The sequence below is a fragment of the Oncorhynchus nerka genome, linkage group LG2 (assembly GCF_034236695.1).
Source record: "Oncorhynchus nerka isolate Pitt River linkage group LG2, Oner_Uvic_2.0, whole genome shotgun sequence".
NCBI lineage: Eukaryota > Metazoa > Chordata > Actinopteri > Salmoniformes > Salmonidae > Oncorhynchus > Oncorhynchus nerka.
Window position 1 is genome coordinate 84,665,521 of NC_088397.1, and position 17,520 is coordinate 84,683,040.

Here is a 17,520-nt window from a genome sequence, read left to right on the forward strand (position 1 = left end):
CATTCTCCAGCAGCAAAAGCATGCAGTGATATTTCTCTCCGCTCTGTCACTTTCACAGACCACTGAGAGAATTTCTGAGGACGCTGGGATTGACATTAAATCAAATCAAATCAAATTTTATTTGTCACATACACATGGTTAGCAGATGTTAATGCGAGTGTAGCGAAATGCTTGTGCTTCTAGTTCCGACAATGCAGTAATAACCAACAAGTAATCTAACTAACAATTCCAAAACTACTGTCTTATACACAGTGTAAGGGGATAAAGATTATGTACATAAGGATATCTGAATGAGTGATGGTACAGAGCAGCATAGGCAAGATACAGTAGATTGTATCGAGTACAGTATATACATATGAGATGAGTATGTAAACAAAGTGGCATAGTTAAAGTGGCTAGTGATACATGTATTACATAAGGATGCAGTCGATGATATAGGGTACAGTATATACGTATGCATATGAGATGAATAATGTAGGGTAAGTAACATTATATAAGGTAGCATTGTTTAAAGTGGCTAGTGATATATTTACATCATTTCCCATCAATTCCCATTATTAAAGTGGCTGGAGTTGAGTCAGTGTCAGTGTGTTGGCAGCAGCCACTCAATGTTAGTGGTGGCTGTTTAACAGTCTGATGGCCTTGAGATAGAAGCTGTTTTTCAGTCTCTCGGTCCCAGCTTTGATGCACCTGTACTGACCTCGCCGTCTGGATGATAGCGGGGTGAACAGGCAGTGGCTCGGGTGGTTGATGTCCTTGATGATCTTTATGGCCTTCCTGTAACATCGGGTGGTGTAGGTGTCCTGGAGGGCAGGTAGTTTGCCCCCGGTGATGCGTTGTGCAGACCTCACTACCCTCTGGAGAGCCTTACGGTTGAGGGCGGAGCAGTTGCCGTACCAGGCGGTGATACAGCCAGCCAGGATGCTCTCGATTGTGCATCTGTAGAAGTTTGTGAGTGCTTTTGGTGACAAGCCGAATTTCTTCAGCCTCCTGAGGTTGAAGAGGCGCTGCTGCGCCTTCTTCACGATGCTGTCTGTGTGAGTGGACCAGTTCAGTTTGTCTGTGATGTGTATGCCGAGGAACTTAAAACTTGCTACCCTCTCCACTACTGTTCCATCGATGTGGATATGGGGGTGTTCCCTCTGCTGTTTCCTGAAGTCCACAATCATCTCCTTAGTTTTTGTTGACGTTGAGTGTGAGGTTATTTTCCTGACACCACACTCCGAGGGCCCTCACCTCCTCCCTGTAGGCCGTCTCTTCGTTGTTGGTAATCAAGCCTACCACTGTTGTGTCGTCCGCAAACTTGATGATTGAGTTGGAAGCGTGCTTGGCCACGCAGTCGTGGGTGAACAGGGAGTACAGGAGAGGGCTCAGAACGCACCCTTGTGGGGCCCCAGTGTTGAGGATCAGCGGGGAGGAGATGTTGTTGCCTACCCTCACCACCTGGGGGCGGCCCGTCAGGAAGTCCAGTACCCAGTTGCACAGGGCGGGGTCGAGACCCAGGGTCTCGAGCTTGATGACGAGCTTGGAGGGTACTATGGTGTTGAATGCCGAGCTATAGTCGATTAACAGCATTCTCACATAGGTATTCCTCTTGTCCAGATGGGTTAGGGCAGTGTGCAGTGTGGTTGAGATTGCATCGTCTGTGGACCTATTTGGGCGGTAAGCAAATTGGAGTGGGTCTAGGGTGTCAGGTAGGGTGGAGGTGATATGGTCCTTGACTAGTCTCTCAAAGCACTTCATGATGACGGAAGTGAGTGCTACGGGGCGGTAGTCGTTTAGCTCAGTTACCTTAGCTTTCTTGGGAACAGGAACAATGGTGGCCCTCTTGAAGCATGTGGGAACAGCAGACTGGTATAGGGATTGATTGAATATGTCCGTAAACACACCGGCCAGCTGGTCTGCGCATGCTCTGAGGGCGCGGCTGGGGATGCCGTCTGGGCCTGCAGCCTTGCGAGGGTTAACACGTTTAAATGTCTTACTCACCTCGGCTGCAGTGAAGGAGAGACCGCATGTTTTCGTTGCAGGCCATGTCATTGGCACTGTATTGTCCTCAAAGCGGGCAAAAAAGTTATTTAGTCTGCCTGGGAGCAAGACATCCTGGTCCGTGACTGGGCTGGATTTCTTCTTGTAGTCCGTGATTGACTGTAGACCCTGCCACATGCCTCTTGTGTCTGAGCCGTTGAATTGAGATTCTACTTTGTCTCTGTACTGACGCTTAGCTTGTTTGATAGCCTTGCGGAGGGAATAGCTGCACTGTTTGTATTCGGTCATGTTGCCAGACACCTTGCCCTGATTAAAAGCAGTGGTTCGCGCTTTCAGTTTCACGCGAATGCTGCCATCAATCCACGGTTTCTGGTTAGGGAATGTTTTAATCGTTGCTATGGGAACGACATCTTCAACGCACGTTCTAATGAACTCGCACACCGAATCAGCGTATTCGTCAATATTGTTATCTGACGCAATACGAAACATATCCCAGTCCACGTGATGGAAGCAGTCTTGGAGTGTGGAGTCAGCTTGGTCAGACCAGCGTTGGACAGACCTCAGCGTGGGAGCCTCTTGTTTTAGTTTCTGTCTGTAAGCAGGGATCAACAAAATGGAGTCGTGGTCAGCTTTTCCGAAAGGGGGGCGGGGCAGGGCCTTATATGCGTCGCGGAAGTTAGAGTAACAATGATCCAAGGTTTTTCCACCCCTGGTTGCGCAATCGATATGCTGATAAAATTTAGGGAGTCTTGTTTTCAGATTAGCCTTGTTAAAATCCCCAGCTACAATGAATGCAGCCTCCGGATAAATGGTTTCCAGTTTGCAAAGAGTTAAATAAAGTTTGTTCAGAGCCATCGATGTGTCTGCTTGGGGGGGGATATATACGGCTGTGATTATAATCGAAGAGAATTCTCTTGGTAGATAATACGGTCTACATTTGATTGTGAGGAATTCTAAATCAGGTGAACAGAAGGATTTGAGTTCCTGTATGTTTCTTTCATCACACCATGTCTCGTTCGCCATAAGGCATACACCCCCGCCCCTCTTCTTACCAGAAAGATGTTTGTTTCTGTCGGCGCGATGCGTGGAGAAACCCGTTGGCTGCACCGCCTCGGATAGCGTCTCTCCAGTGAGCCATGTTTCCGTGAAGCAAAGAACGTTACAGTCTCTGATGTCCCTCTGGAATGCTACCCTTGCTCGGATTTCATCAACCTTGTTGTCAAGAGACTGGACATTGGCAAGAAGAATGCTAGGGAGTGGTGCACGGTGTGCCCGTCTCCGGAGTCTGACCAGAAGACCGCCTCGTTTCCCTCTTTTTCGGAGTGCAGGCCTAGTGGATGACTGTTTGTGTTATGAGAAAACGGTGCCAAAATAAGTCTAATTTAATTTGAAGTCTGCAGTGCAATGTCTGGAATCTACGGCATTGATCATTTATAGCTAGGAAATGACCTCACCAGGTCAGCAGGTTAAGAAAACCATCAACCTACGATTTGCTATTAAATCAGATCAAAGTTTATTGGTTGTGTACTCAGTTTAGCAGGTGTTATAGTGGGTGCAGCAAAGTGGTTATGTTACTAACTTCTAACAATCTAGTCAAATGTCAAACAATTCAAATGAAGGGGGAAGAAAATCAAAAACGGAAGTACCAATCTGATTAACAACCCAAATACACTGTAGCAGTAATCAAATGCAATCTACATGTACAGAACCAAACAAAAGTTTGAACACACCTACTCCTTCCAGGTTTTTAAAAATATTATTCTTACTGTTTTCTACATTGTAGAATAATAGTGAAGACATCAAAACTATGAAATAACACATGTGGAATAATTTAGTAACCAAAAAAGTGTTAAACAAATCAAAACAGATGTTATATTTGAGATTCTTCAAAAGCAGCCACCACTTGCCTTGATGACAGCTTTGCACACTCTCTGTCCAAACTTTTGACTGGTACTGTATGTACACCGAGGGAATTTACACAAGATCAGCTAAGAATAACAGTATGACAATGAGTAACAAGGGGTTGACATGATAGCACAAACAGATCTGTGACCAGGCTAAGGAACTTCTATCAGTCACACATACTGTACAACAGAGTTCAATGTACTCATTTATCTAAAAAACACTTGTTAAAGTGGCGATCGGCAGTAGAAACAATAACAAAGCGTACTCCACGCCCATATTCTGGTAAAAAGCTGAGGGATGTTGCTGTAGAACATTTAGTTTGTCACATGCTTCGTAAACAACAGGTGTAGACTAAGCCAATAGCTTCATTTAATGTAACCACTCTTAAATTCATAGACATAGCTATGGATGCAAGGACTGACCATCCATTATATAAAACCTGTCTTTTTAACCATGTTTGAGGCTATACTGTGTTTGTTTACATTTACTTGGTGTAAACATTGGAGTAAGAAGCTTATATTTGGGGTTTTGACGGGGTTCGATAGTTGAACTAAGCTCATGAGGCATTTATACGTTATATTCTTCAAGAATCGGTGGCTACATATCGTTAATTTAAGTCCAGAAATGTATGTAGCAACTGCTGATTGCCATTTTAAAGCCTTACCACAATACACCAATTTCAATAGTACACTGGACAAGTGCCAAGGACAGAGGCGTGCTGTAGAGTGTGTACAGTGTACAGACTCTACGTGTTTCATGATCAGGGCTGGCCATGCAAGACAAGGGAAACTCCAAACACCTGCTTGTCTCCAGCGGTGACTGTAAATAAAAGTCTAAATGGTAAAAATGGCCACCATTTACAAGAACAGACCTGATAAAATCTGTTCCCCTCACAACAGCTGTTTCTGGTCAATAAAACAAGCAACCCCACCCTTCCCTCCAAAACACATTAATCACACAAAGTAAAACAGGAAAGTGTGTGGAGATAATGAGGGGGGGGAACCCATAATGACTGCAAAATTGTCATTCATTCTTTTTGACTTCTACAGCATCTCTGTCATATCCTTTGTCCTGTCCAGTAGATCTGGGTTCAAATGCTTTTTGAAAATCAAGTTAAAGTATTTGAACGTTTTTGAATGATTTCAAAAAGCATTTGAACCCAGGTCTGATGTCAAAGCCATGGCAGTTTTGACTACAGATGTAGGATCTTACTTTGTTCACTCTTTTGTTGCTGAGAATGTTCCTGCACAGCAGGAAATGCAAATTTGTAGTGTATAGATAGATACACACATGGCGATGCGTGACTTAACGTCATTCTATAAAAAATTTGGATATGCTTGGTTGGTAATTTTTAACATACTTCCATCTAGTCTTAAAGTGGAACTGACAGGGTTTTAGCAACATGAAATCTTATTAAAGAAGAATATTACACCTTTTTTTAACATTCTCTGACAAGCGAGAACTGAGATATGGTCATTTTCATGTGTTTAGAAATTCACAGAATGTTTGGGAATGATGTATAGTAAGGTACAGTATTTGTGAAAATTCTATAGTAATATAGAGGGAAAGTGGCCGTGCGTTTGGACAATTAATAGACACTGCAGTAAATAAAACCTAATAAAAACATTGGTCTTGTCCAGGACAGGAGTCTATACAGACCGGTGCGCCATAGCCAATCAGAGCTACAGTAGGCCTATATGCAAATAAGCCATTTCCCACACGATGCTGCTATCATTTACTTTGAACTGGACTATGAAACTTGTCCTCCTGCAACTTGCCTGCCCGCCCATTTGATCAAAGCCAAATACATTTTATTGACAACTAAGAGATATGCTAACTGTGGATAACAGTCGTACAAGTTCAGCATAGCTAGCAACATGATTCACATTTCTTTGCTAGCTAGCCAAATGACACCTGCATCTCTAGCTGTAGTCACCAAAAAACGATATGAGGGGAAAAAGTCGGTCGCTTACCCACTCCTCCAATGACATGACATCCTCCCAGCAGATAGCTAGCTAGCTAACGTTAGGCTCCGTGTTTCTAGCTTGCTAAATAAATAGCTAGATACATAAATATATACGCTAGCCCAGGGGTGTCAAACGCAATCAGTGCAATGGCCATATTGAAAAAACATAACTAATTCGAGGGCCAGACATAGCCTATTTGGTTTTACAAAATAATGTGCAACTGCAACCCAAACTGGCCATTGTTTTATTAGAAACAATATGTTCCTTTATAAAGTCCACTTACTGTACCTAGACCAGCGTCACCAACCTTTTCTGATTTAAGATCACTTTCTGGGTCAAAATGCAACCCAAGATCTACCGCTCAGATTTTCTTAAAAAGAGGACTTAAACATTGCAACATTAACCAATTAAAAATAGTTCTGCAGCAATGAGGTTTGCGCAGTAGGCTATCACTACATTATCACTGCATATTGGCTATGCTTGAATTGCCTTGCCAATGTTGTTATTCTCAGACCATTTTGAAATTATATTTACAAATGTTAGGTATATGATCACACTGGAAATAGATCATTTGTTGTATTACTTGTTAGGCACAGCTGAGTGAGCATAATATATATATATATGTTTTTTACTGGACTGATGGCCTGCATCTGCTGGTCAGTCTGAGGGGAGGGCGCAGCGGTGAGGCTGCCTCTCATCCCTCCTCTCACCCTCTCTCTCTCTCCTCTCTGCCTCTCATCCCACTCACCATCCCTCCTCTCACCCTCTCTCTCTCTCTCTCTCTCCTCTCTGCCTCTCATCCCACTCACCATCCCTCCTCTCACCCCTCTCTCTCTCCTCTCATCCCACTCACCACCCCTCCTCTCACCCTCTCTCTCTCTCTCCTCTCTCTGCCTCTCACCCTCTCTCTCTCTCCTCTCTGCCTCTCATCCCACTCACCATCCCTCCTCTCACCCTCTCTCTCTCCTCTCTCTCTCTCTCCTCTCTGCCTCTCATCCCACTCACCATCCCTCCTCTCTCCCTCCCTCTGCTGAGGGGACACAGTCTTCCAGCTGATGGAGAAACTTAGTCACACTGCATTATTTCTGCCTCGTGCACCAATTTATGTTGTTACTCCTATGACCAGAGAAAGTAAAATATTCCTTGATATAAAAAAAAGACATGACACAAATTATAACAACGCAAGTTTATTGAAACACTTTGCTATCATTCATAGCACCTGCTGTTCTAGTTGTAGCGTGAATGGAAGTAGGGAGAACACGCATTTTATGGCATATAAAACTGTTGAACAAAGTGTTGGCAGTGCTGAATAACAAGTTAAATATTACTCATTTAAACAGCAGCTCATTGCTGTATTCATTGAGTCTCTCTCTATTCATGGTTTTAAAAGTGTCCTGTGTGTTCAAGACTTATTTTCAAAGTCTATGGCGTGACGAAACTGTGCAGACAGCTATCTGATTGGCCAGCGGTAGACCTATAGGAGCACTTGATTAGTCCTCTTGGCCTGCCGGGTAGGCAGAGTTCTACCTTCAGACACTCAGCTGACCCATCCCTGGATTTGTGTTAAATGCTCTACAACAAAGCTTTCTTAGTGTCCAACAAGTTTTCTCTGCCCTTAACCTTGTTCTGAACACCTCCAAAACAAAGGTCATGTGGTGTGATTACCTCTGAGGGTTTAGAGCTTGAGCTAGTCACCTCATACAAGTACTTGAGTGTGGCTAGAAGGTACACTGTCCTCTCAGCACATATCAAAGCTACAGGCTGAAGTTAAACCTAGACTTGGTTTCCTCTATCGTAAATGCTCCTCTTTCACGCCACATGATTCAGATGACCATCCTACCCATGCTAGATTACGGAGACGTAATTTATAGGTCGGCACGTAAGGGTGCTCTCGAGCAGCTAGATGTTCTGTCACGCCCTGGCCTTAGTTATCTTTGTTTTCTTTATTATTTTGGTTAGGTCAGGGTGTGACATGGGGGATTTATTTTTTTGTCTGGTCTAGGCGTTTTGTATGTTTATGGGGCGGTTATCTGTCTGGGTAGTTTTGTATGTCTATGGTTGCCTAGATTGGTTCTCAATTAGAGGCAGCTGTCTATCGTTGTCTCTGATTGGGAACCATATTTAGGCAGCCATATTCTGTGGGTACTTTGTGGGTGGTTGTTTCTTTGTGTTCTCTGCACCAGATAGGACTGTTTTGGGGTTTTCCTAGTTTGTATTTGTGTAGTGTTCACGTTATCGTCTTTTATTAAACATGTTGAACACGAACTACGCTGCATTTTGGTCCTCTCCTTCGACGGAAGAAAACCGTTACATGTTCTTTAACATTCGGCCTTCAGATTTGCCACCAATGCTCCTTATAGGACACATCACTAAACTCTATACATCAAATCAAATATTATTTGTCACATACACATGGTTAGCAGATGTTAATGCGAGTGTAGCGAAATGCTTGTGCTTCTAGTTCCGACAATGCAGTAATAACCAACGAGTAATCTAACCTAACAATTTCACAACACCTACCTTATACACAAGTGTAAAGGGATGAAGAATATGTACATAAAAATATATGAATGAGTGATGGTACAGAATGGCATAGGCAAGATGCAGTAGATGGTATAGAGTACAGTGTATACATATGAGATGAGTAATGTAGGGTATGTAAACATATAAAAGTGGCATCTCTGTATACCCGTCACAAGACCCACTGGTTGATGCTTATTTATAAAACCCTCTTAGGCCTCACTCCCCCCTATCTGAGATATCTACAGCAGCCCTCATCCTCCACATACAACACCGGTTCTGCCAGTAACATTCTGTTAAAGGTCCCCAAAGCACACACATCCCTGGGTCGCTCATCTTTTCAGTTTGCTGCAACTAGTGACTGGAATGATCTGCAACAAACACTCAAACTGGACAGTTTTATCTCAATCTTCACTCAAAGACTCAATCATGGACACTCTTACTGACAGTTGTGGCTGCTTTGCGTGATGTATTGTTCTCTATCTTATTGCCCTTTGTGCTGTTGTCTGTGCCCAATAATGTTTGTACCATGTTTTGTGCTGCTACCATGTTGTGCTTCTGCCATGTTGAGTTGCTACCATGTTGTTGTCATGTTGTGTTGCTGCCTTGCTATGTTGTTGTCTTAGGTCTCTCTTTATGTAGTGCTGTGTTCTTGTCGTGATGTGTGTTTTGCCCCCCACAGGAGGACTTTTGTGAGGCCGTCATTGTAAATAAGAATTTGTTCTTAACTAACTTCCCTAGTTAAATAAAGGTTCAATAAAATAAATCAAAAGACACATGAAATGGTTAAAAATGGGAATACTTCACCTTCCCAGCACTATGGCTGCTGAATCAAGTGCCCCTACCACCAACAGCGGAAAACATTCTAATAAATAGGAACGCAAGGTTTTATCATTGTTGTTTTTTACAGAAATGTTTGATGAGTCACTAGGAATGGCTTGGAGATCGACCAGTTGATCGAGATCAAAGTAGTTACACCAATTAGAACAAGATGAACTTCTCTAGCTAACGTCAACTAATTGGCAAAAAAGCTAGAGGTGAACAAACAGTGACGTCAGTTTAATGCGACAGCTTTACTATCTTTACTGTCAGTGTTAGCAGGTCAGGTAACAAATTAGTGTCATCCAAATCATTTGTTGTTGTAACATCCAAGTATGTTAATAATGACACGTGAGGCAGCTGAAAGCGTTTATTGAAACAACAAAAAAAGTGTCAGTTTAGGATGATGCCAAAGTTAGGCTAATTACATGGGAGTAACAGGAGTACCCTATGGCTGTAGGCTACATGGGGGCATGGTCACGTTTTTATTCAGGGTTTAAGAAGGCTTCAAATGTGTGTAATTTCCACTTTAAAATGTCAGACTTTGCCCAAATGAAAAATGTATCATTCGCTACAAAAATGTCTATTAATTACAATGCCCAGAATAATTCACATTTCCTGTTGCTGCAGGATTATTTGCCTGCTGTAGCAAACTGGCTCAAATTAAGATCATACATCTGTAGGTGGTATACAGCTATGACCTGAAGTTACTTTTTTGGAGCAGGTTAGGAGATTTAACATGGCAGGTTAAGAGAATTAACATGGCAGTTTAAGATAATTTACAAAGCAGGTTAAGATAATTAACATGTCAGGTTAGGAGAATTAACATGGCAGGTTAAGATAATTAACATGTCAGGTTAGGAGAATTAACATGGCAGGTTAAGATAATAAACATGTCAGGTTAGGATAATAAACATGGCAGGTTAAGAGAATTTACGCAGCAGGTTAGGAGAATTAACATGGCAGGTTAAGGGAATTAGGGTTAGGATTAGTTAAAATGGTCTCCTAACCTGCTACGTAAATGTAATTCTGGTCTTGGCTATACTCCATCTAGTCACAAACAGCTCTGGCCCCTTGTGGTCAACGTGTCCTGTCTTTGCAGTGATCAACAGGATCTGGAAGCTGCTCATTCATTAATCTGCAGTCCATGACACACAGCACTTCCTCTCTGGTTTGCATTTTGGCTCATGACACGGCAGTAAACAGGATTACACAGTTGAAGAGGAGGATGTGATATGATAGCACAAACAGATATGGGACCAGACTAGGGAAAGACAGAGTAACCCCCTGGACTCAAGAACTTGAACTTGAAATGAACTGGAGAAATTTCCGCACAATAATGCTGCACTTTAGTGCCCAGTGCCCTTCTGGTGAAATAATTGACACATAGCCAACATGACACAATGTAAAAACTAGGAAGTATGGGTGTGTTCTTGGGCTTAATGCTGCAAGGTTCTTATGCACTATGTTCTGTTATAATCTCCTCCCGGCACAGCCAGAAGAGGACTGGCCACCCCACATAGCCTGGTTCCTTCTCTAGGTTTCTTCCTAGGTTTTGGCCTTTCTAGAGAGTTTCTCCTAGCCACCGTGCTTCTACACCTGCATTGCTTGCTGTTTGGGGTTTTAGGCTGGGTTTCTGTACAGCACTTTGAGATATCAGCTGATGTACGAAGGGCTATATAAATACATTTGATTTGATTTGAAATTGGATTTGACTATAAACATGCACATATTTCACAATACCCTCTTATCTGTCTGGTACGTGGGAGGCCGGATATGAGATTGACTGTGAAAGAATGGAGAGGACGACAATTGAAACTTCACTTCAACTTCTTTAATGTCATGATGTACACTGGAGAACATGACAGAGTATTATAAACCCATAGATTTAGGAGAAGGTCGTAGAGAGTTCCTCCTTTTATTGTCACACAAGACTGCTACTTGAACGGGTAATATAGAATGGTGGATAGACAGTATGCAAAATAGAAATGACGTTTTTACATAGACAGGAGAAGATTAATCATGTCTGGAAAATGAATCATTGAAACATATCAATCTTATATCTGCCTGATAACAGGCAGGCTAAACCATGGGATTTGTCAAATAAAACGAAAAGCAGTTTGCAGCTGTCTGATAACAGGCAGGCTAAACCATGGGATTTGTCAAATAAAACGAAAAGTAGTTTGTAGCTGTCTGATAACAGGCAGGCTAAACCATGGGATTTGTCAAATAAAACGAAAAGCAGTTTGTAGCTGTCTGATAACAGGCAGGCTAAACCATGGGATTTGTCAAATAAAACGAAAAGCAGTTTGCAGCTGTCTGATAACAGGCAGGCTAAACCATGGGATTTGTCAAATAAAACGAAAAGCAGTTTGCAGCTGTCTGATAACAGGCAGGCTAAACCATGGGATTTGTCAAATAAAACGAAAAGCAGTTTGTAGCTGTCTGATAACAGGCAGGCTAAACCATGGGATTTGTCAAATAAAACGAAAAGCAGTTTGTAGCTGTCTGATAACAGGCAGGCTAAACCATGGGATTTGTCGAATAAAACGAAAAGCAGTTTGTAGCTGTCTGATAACAGGCAGGCTAAACCATGGGATTTGTCAAATAAAACGAAAAGCAGTTTGTAGCTGTCTGATAACAGGCAGGCTAAACCATGGGATTTGTCAAATAAAACGAAAAGCAGTTTGTAGCTGTCTGATAACAGGCAGGCTAAACCATGGGATTTGTCAAATAAAACGAAAAGCAGTTTGTAGCTGTCTGATAACAGGCAGGCTAAACCATGGGATTTGTCAAATAAAACGAAAAGCAGTTTGTAGCTGTCTGATAACAGGCAGGCTAAACCATGGGATTTGTCGAATAAAATGAAAAGCAGTTTGTAGCTGCGTGATAATAATGAACAATGGAGTATTTTAAAGGATCTTCAAAACAAGTCTGTTCGCTCTGGGAAATATACAGTATGTGAAGAGATACATTCTCTGAGATTCACCAGTGTGAGTGAAATGCATATCAATGATCTGTCATCACATTTATATTGCTTTCTGCCTATTTTAGACAATTTGCTCTTCTGTCTCAGCATACCTGTACATGTTGCTTTTGTTTCTAAGTGTTAGTGTTTTCTGTATTATGCTGGTTATGAAAGTTTGGGTTCTTAAGGCCTCATAAGAATTGTTATTGGTTGGTTATCATTGGTCATAGTCATTAGTTACCCAATTAATATAGGTCATTCTTAGTACAATAATGGCATGTTCAGCTTAAGGGTGCGTTCGTAAATTCAATCTGGAGTGCCAGAGTGGGAATAGTATAGGGAATAGAGTGCTATAGGGAATAGTATAGGGAATAGAGTGCTATAGGGAATAGAGTGCTATAGGGAATAGTATAGGGAATAGAGTGCTATATGGAATAGGGTGCCATTTGGGATGCATACATTGTTTTGTCTAGGGCTTACTAAGGCCTCACACGTGTTTTCGTAGATAAACACATTATAAATATTAGCATTTTCCATTTGTTAGCGGAGAATCAATCCCTACTGCTCATTTTTATTTATTCTTTTTTTTCTCTCCTTCATTTAACCAGGTAGGCTAGTTGAGAACAAGTTCTCATTTACAACTGCGACCTGGCCAAGATAAAGCAAAGCAGTGCGACACATACAACAACACACAGTTAAACATGGAATAAACAAACATGCAGTCAATAATACAATAGGAAAAGTCTACTGTATATACAGTGTGTGGAAATGAGGTAGGATAAGGGAGGTAAAGGCAATAAATAGGCCATAGTGGTGAAATAATTACAATATAGCAATTAAACACTGGAGTGATAGATGTGCAGAAGATGAGTGTGCAAGTAGAGATACTGGGGTGCAAAGGAGCAAAATAAATAAAATAAATAACAGTATGGGGATGAGGTAGTTGGATGGACTATTTACAGATGGGCTATATACAGGTGCAGTGATCTGTGAGCTGCTCTGACAGCTGGTGCTTAAAGTTAGTGAAGGAGATATGAGTCTCCAGCTTCAGTGATTTTTGCAGTTCGTTCCAGTCATTGGCAGCAGAGAACTGGAAGGAAAGGTGGCCAAAGTAGGAATTGGCTTTGGGGGTGACCAGTGAGGTATACCTGCTGGAGCGCGAGCGCGTGATTTATCGGTGGTGACAGTGTTTCCTAGCCTCAGTACAGTGGGCAGCTGGGAGGAGGTGCTCTTATTCTCCATGGACTTTACAATGTCCCAGAACTTTTTGGAGTTTGTGCTACAGGATGCACATTTCTGTTTGAAAAAGCTAGCCTTTACTTTCCTAACTGCCTGTGTATATTGCTCCGTAGCTTCCCTGAAAAGTTGCATATCGCGGGGGCTATTCAATGCTAATGCAGAAAGCCACAGGGTGTTTTTGTGCTGGTCAAGGGCAGTCAGGTCTGGAGTGTTCCTGGTTAAAAAAATTGAATGGGGCATGTTTATTTAAGAGGGTGAGGAAAGCACTTTTAAAGAATAACCAGGCATCCTCTACTGACGGAATGAGGTCAATATCCTTCCAGGATACCTGGGCTAGGTCGATTAGAAAGGCCTGCTCGCTGAAGTGTCGATAAGAAAGGCCTGCTCGCTGGAGCGTTTGACAGTGATGAGGGGTGGTCGTTTGACCGCAGACCCATTACGGACACAGGCAATGAGGCAGTGATCGCTGAGATCCTGATTGAAGACAGCTAGGGTGTATTTGGAGGGCAGGTTTGTTAGGATGATATCTATGAGGGTGCCCGTGTTTACAGATTTGGGGTTATACCTGGTAGGTTCATTGATAATTTGTGTGAGATTGAGTGCATCAAGCTTAGATTGTAGGACGGCCGGGGTGTTAAGAATGTCCCATTTTAGGTCATCTAACAGTACAAACTCTGAAGATAGATGGGGGGCAATAAATTCACATATGGTGTCCAGGGCACAGCTGGGGGCTGAGGGGGGTCTATAGCAAGCGGCAACGGTGAGAGACTTGTTTCTGGAAAGGTGGATTTTTAAAAGTAGAAGCTCAAATTGTTTGGGCACAGACCTGGATAGTAAGACAGAACTCTGTATGCTATCTCTGCAGTAGATTGCAACTCTGCCCCCTTTGGCAGTTCTATCTTGTTGGAAAATTTTATAGTTAGGAATGGAAATTTCAGGGTTTTTGGTGGTCTTCCTAAACCAGGATTCAGACACGGCTAGGACATCCGGGTTGGCAGAGTGTGCTAAGGCAGTGAATAAAACAAACTTAGGGAGGAGGCTTCTAATGTAAACATTCATGAAACCAAGGCTTTTACGGTTACAGAAGTCAACAAATGAGAGCGCCTGGGGAATGGGAGTGGAGCTAGGCACTGCAGGGCCTGGATTAACCTATACATAACCAGAGGGACAGAGGAAGAGTAGGATAAGGGTACAGCTAAAGGCTATAAGAACTGGTCATCTAGAACGTTCGGGACAGAGAGTAAAAGGAGCAGGTTTCTGGGCACGGTAGAATAGATTCAAGGCATAATGTACAGACAAAGGTATGGTAGGATGTGAATACAGTGGAGGTAAACCTATGCATTGGGTGACGATGAGAGAGATATTGTCTCTAGAAACATAATTTAAACCAGGTGAGGTCACCGCATGTGTGGGAGGTGGAACTAAAGGGTTAGCTAAGGAGTATTGAGCAGGGCTAGAAGCCCTACAGTGAAATAAGGCAATAATTACTAACCAAAACAGCAATGGACAAGGCATATTGACATTAGGGAGAGGCATACGTAACCAAGTTATCATTGGGTCCAGTGAGTAGCTGGGCGAGCTGGTCATAGTCATTAGTTACCCAATTAATATAGGTCATTGTTAGTACAATAATAACCTATATGATTGCATAACCACAGTGTATTACGTGAAACAGCAGTGTATTAAGTTAAACAGTGTATTAAGTTAAACAGTGTATTACGTTAAACAGTGTATTAAGTTAAACAGTGTATTAAGTTAAACAGCAGTGTATTACGTGAAACATCAGTGTATTAAGTTAAACAGTGTATTACGTTAAACAGTGTATTAAGTTAAACAGTGTATTACGTTAAACATCAGATTGTTTGATTGTGAGTAACCCTGACCACAGAGATGCTATACCACACAAAGTGCACAAAAAAACGTGTTTACTTCACCGTCAAAGCACTGCTCGAACGCAAAGTATCAACAATGTATTTCATCTGCAATGGCAAAATTGCGTAAAGATAGTGGGATTCAGATATGACTTCATTGTTTTAGCAAAATCCACAGAGTTATGAAACTATGGTGCACAACATGGTTCAATACGCCAATATACTGTATCCTTTTTATTTAATTCCACGGTCTTGGAGCTAAAATTGGGATCATGTAGTTTACTCTGCTAAAGACAATGCAAAAAAGAGATCAATGTACAATACGGCGAACAAGGCATTTGTGACAAGTGCATGGGAGCCGCCATAATTATGGACATCCACTATTATATTGAAATGTCCATGTTTATGCTGCTATTGGAAATGAAAAACCTTCTTCACTCTCTCCACAGTTATGTCTGGTATGGCCATATGGCTAGGTGGCAGACATAACAATGCCATAACAACATATCAGACACATTCTCAAGGACAATATTTGTTTTGCTCTGTATCATGATTAAAGGACTAGGCTCGAATCCCCAAAATCTTGACAATGTCTTTTATTAGAGAGATAAAAAAAATTAAAATGTCTTTATTTTCATATTGCTATGCACTCATGCCACGCTAGCCCTTTACCAGGGGAACAGCCTCCTCCTCTTCTCCTGGCTCCCGGTGAAGCCCCCTGGGGATAGTGGCATGGTTCTGAGCACCATGGTGTCATTCCAGAACCCGTAGACCAGGCAGCAGGCGTCAGCCCGCTTCACTGTGAACTCGTAGCACCTTTGCGGCAACAGGTTGTTGACCTGTATGCAGTAGGAGTTGCAGGTCACCGTTCCTAGCTGGTTCCCTTCCTCCGTGTTGGTCGGCTGGAGGAGCTTGTAGCGGATCTCAAACTGTTCCCCAGGCTCCTGCTGCTCCTGCCCGGCCATTTCCCAGTGCAGCCGGGCGCAGTCGGCCAGAGCCTCCGAGCGTGACGTGTCGAACATCACGGGCATTTTGACGGACAGCCTCAAATGGATCTGGGGTACCTTAGCGTTTCCCGTCTCGGAGATGAGCCGGTGCTTTGTGTGCAGCTCCCCGGGCATCAGTGTCGAGTCAAAGTCCGTGAACGCCTTAATGAGATGCGCTATCCTCCCATTTATGTGTTCGACCTCTTGATCGCCATAGACGCTCTGGCTGGCTATGGCCTCCATTTCCACTTTGCCCTTACAGAACTGCTCGTAGAGCTCTTCCAGCAGGCTCAGCTGGATCTGCACCTGGCTGTGGCCCAGCTTCTTCATCCGCTGGAACTTCCAGGGATCGATGAGGTGGAGGATGGTGGAGTTGGACAGGTAGTTCTGCTGCTGGTCTGGTTGGTGGAGTGTGTCCTGGCGCATGACCTCCAGGTAATAGGAGCACTTATTGAGGATGTCCAGTTTGGACTTGCACTGCTTGATGTTACAGGGGTTGAGCTTAGTGGAGAGCAGCTGTGTGACCCGGTCATGGAGGTCTTTGAAGGTGATCCATTTTTTCGGGTCCATGCCGGGGCTGTCTCCTCCCTGGCCACCAGCGCAGCGTGTCTTCATGGGTTGGCGCTGATCGCTTACGTCACTGTCATCGCTCGGGGGGGTCATCATTCTTTTCATGTCAGCTGCAAAACACACAAGGAGATTTTCCTTCATCATATAATTAAACATCTCTGTCTGTATTACTTTGGCGAGCTACATGTTTTCTCTCTTATGTAAAGATTAAACTGAATTAAAAAAAACATGATGTTTTATTGTCATACACACCGGATAGGTGCAGTGAAATGTGTTGTTTTACAAGTTCAGCTATAATAGTACGGCGCCCCTGGAGCAAATGAGGGTTAAATGCCTTGCTCAAGGGCACATTGACCAATTTTCCACCCTGTACACTCTAACCTATGGGTGAAATTTGTATATATAATTGTGTATGTGAGCACTCAGAAGAGTGTAGAAGATTTCTGTGGATGGAAACATCGTCAATAAAGGTGGTAATTGGACGCATACACAGTGTGCAGGACTTTCTGTTATTTTTAAGTATACCTCATTAGCCAGGCGCCTAGTTTTTTTTAAGGATGAGCATATGACCACAAACTTTTCTTTACAGTGAATGTACTCTGAAGATTGATAAGCAACAACAACTTGGCTAGTTATTTATTTGTTCAGGCTCCATTGAAGACAGATTTGAGACTTCTTCTTTCAAGAGA

The 17,520-nt window shown here is 42.8% G+C and overlaps 1 protein-coding gene across 1 annotated transcript; it reads right to left on the bottom strand.

Annotated features, from left to right (window-relative positions):
- Positions 1-11,009: 11,009 nt before the first annotated feature.
- LOC115146332 (fibronectin type III domain-containing protein 11) lies at positions 11,010-17,090 on the bottom strand. The gene has a single exon (XM_029688353.2). The coding sequence runs from the start codon at positions 16,985-16,987 to the stop codon at positions 15,944-15,946; it is 1,044 nt and encodes a 347-aa protein (XP_029544213.1). The 5' UTR covers positions 16,988-17,090; the 3' UTR covers positions 11,010-15,943.
- Between the last annotated feature and the right edge of the window lie 430 nt (positions 17,091-17,520).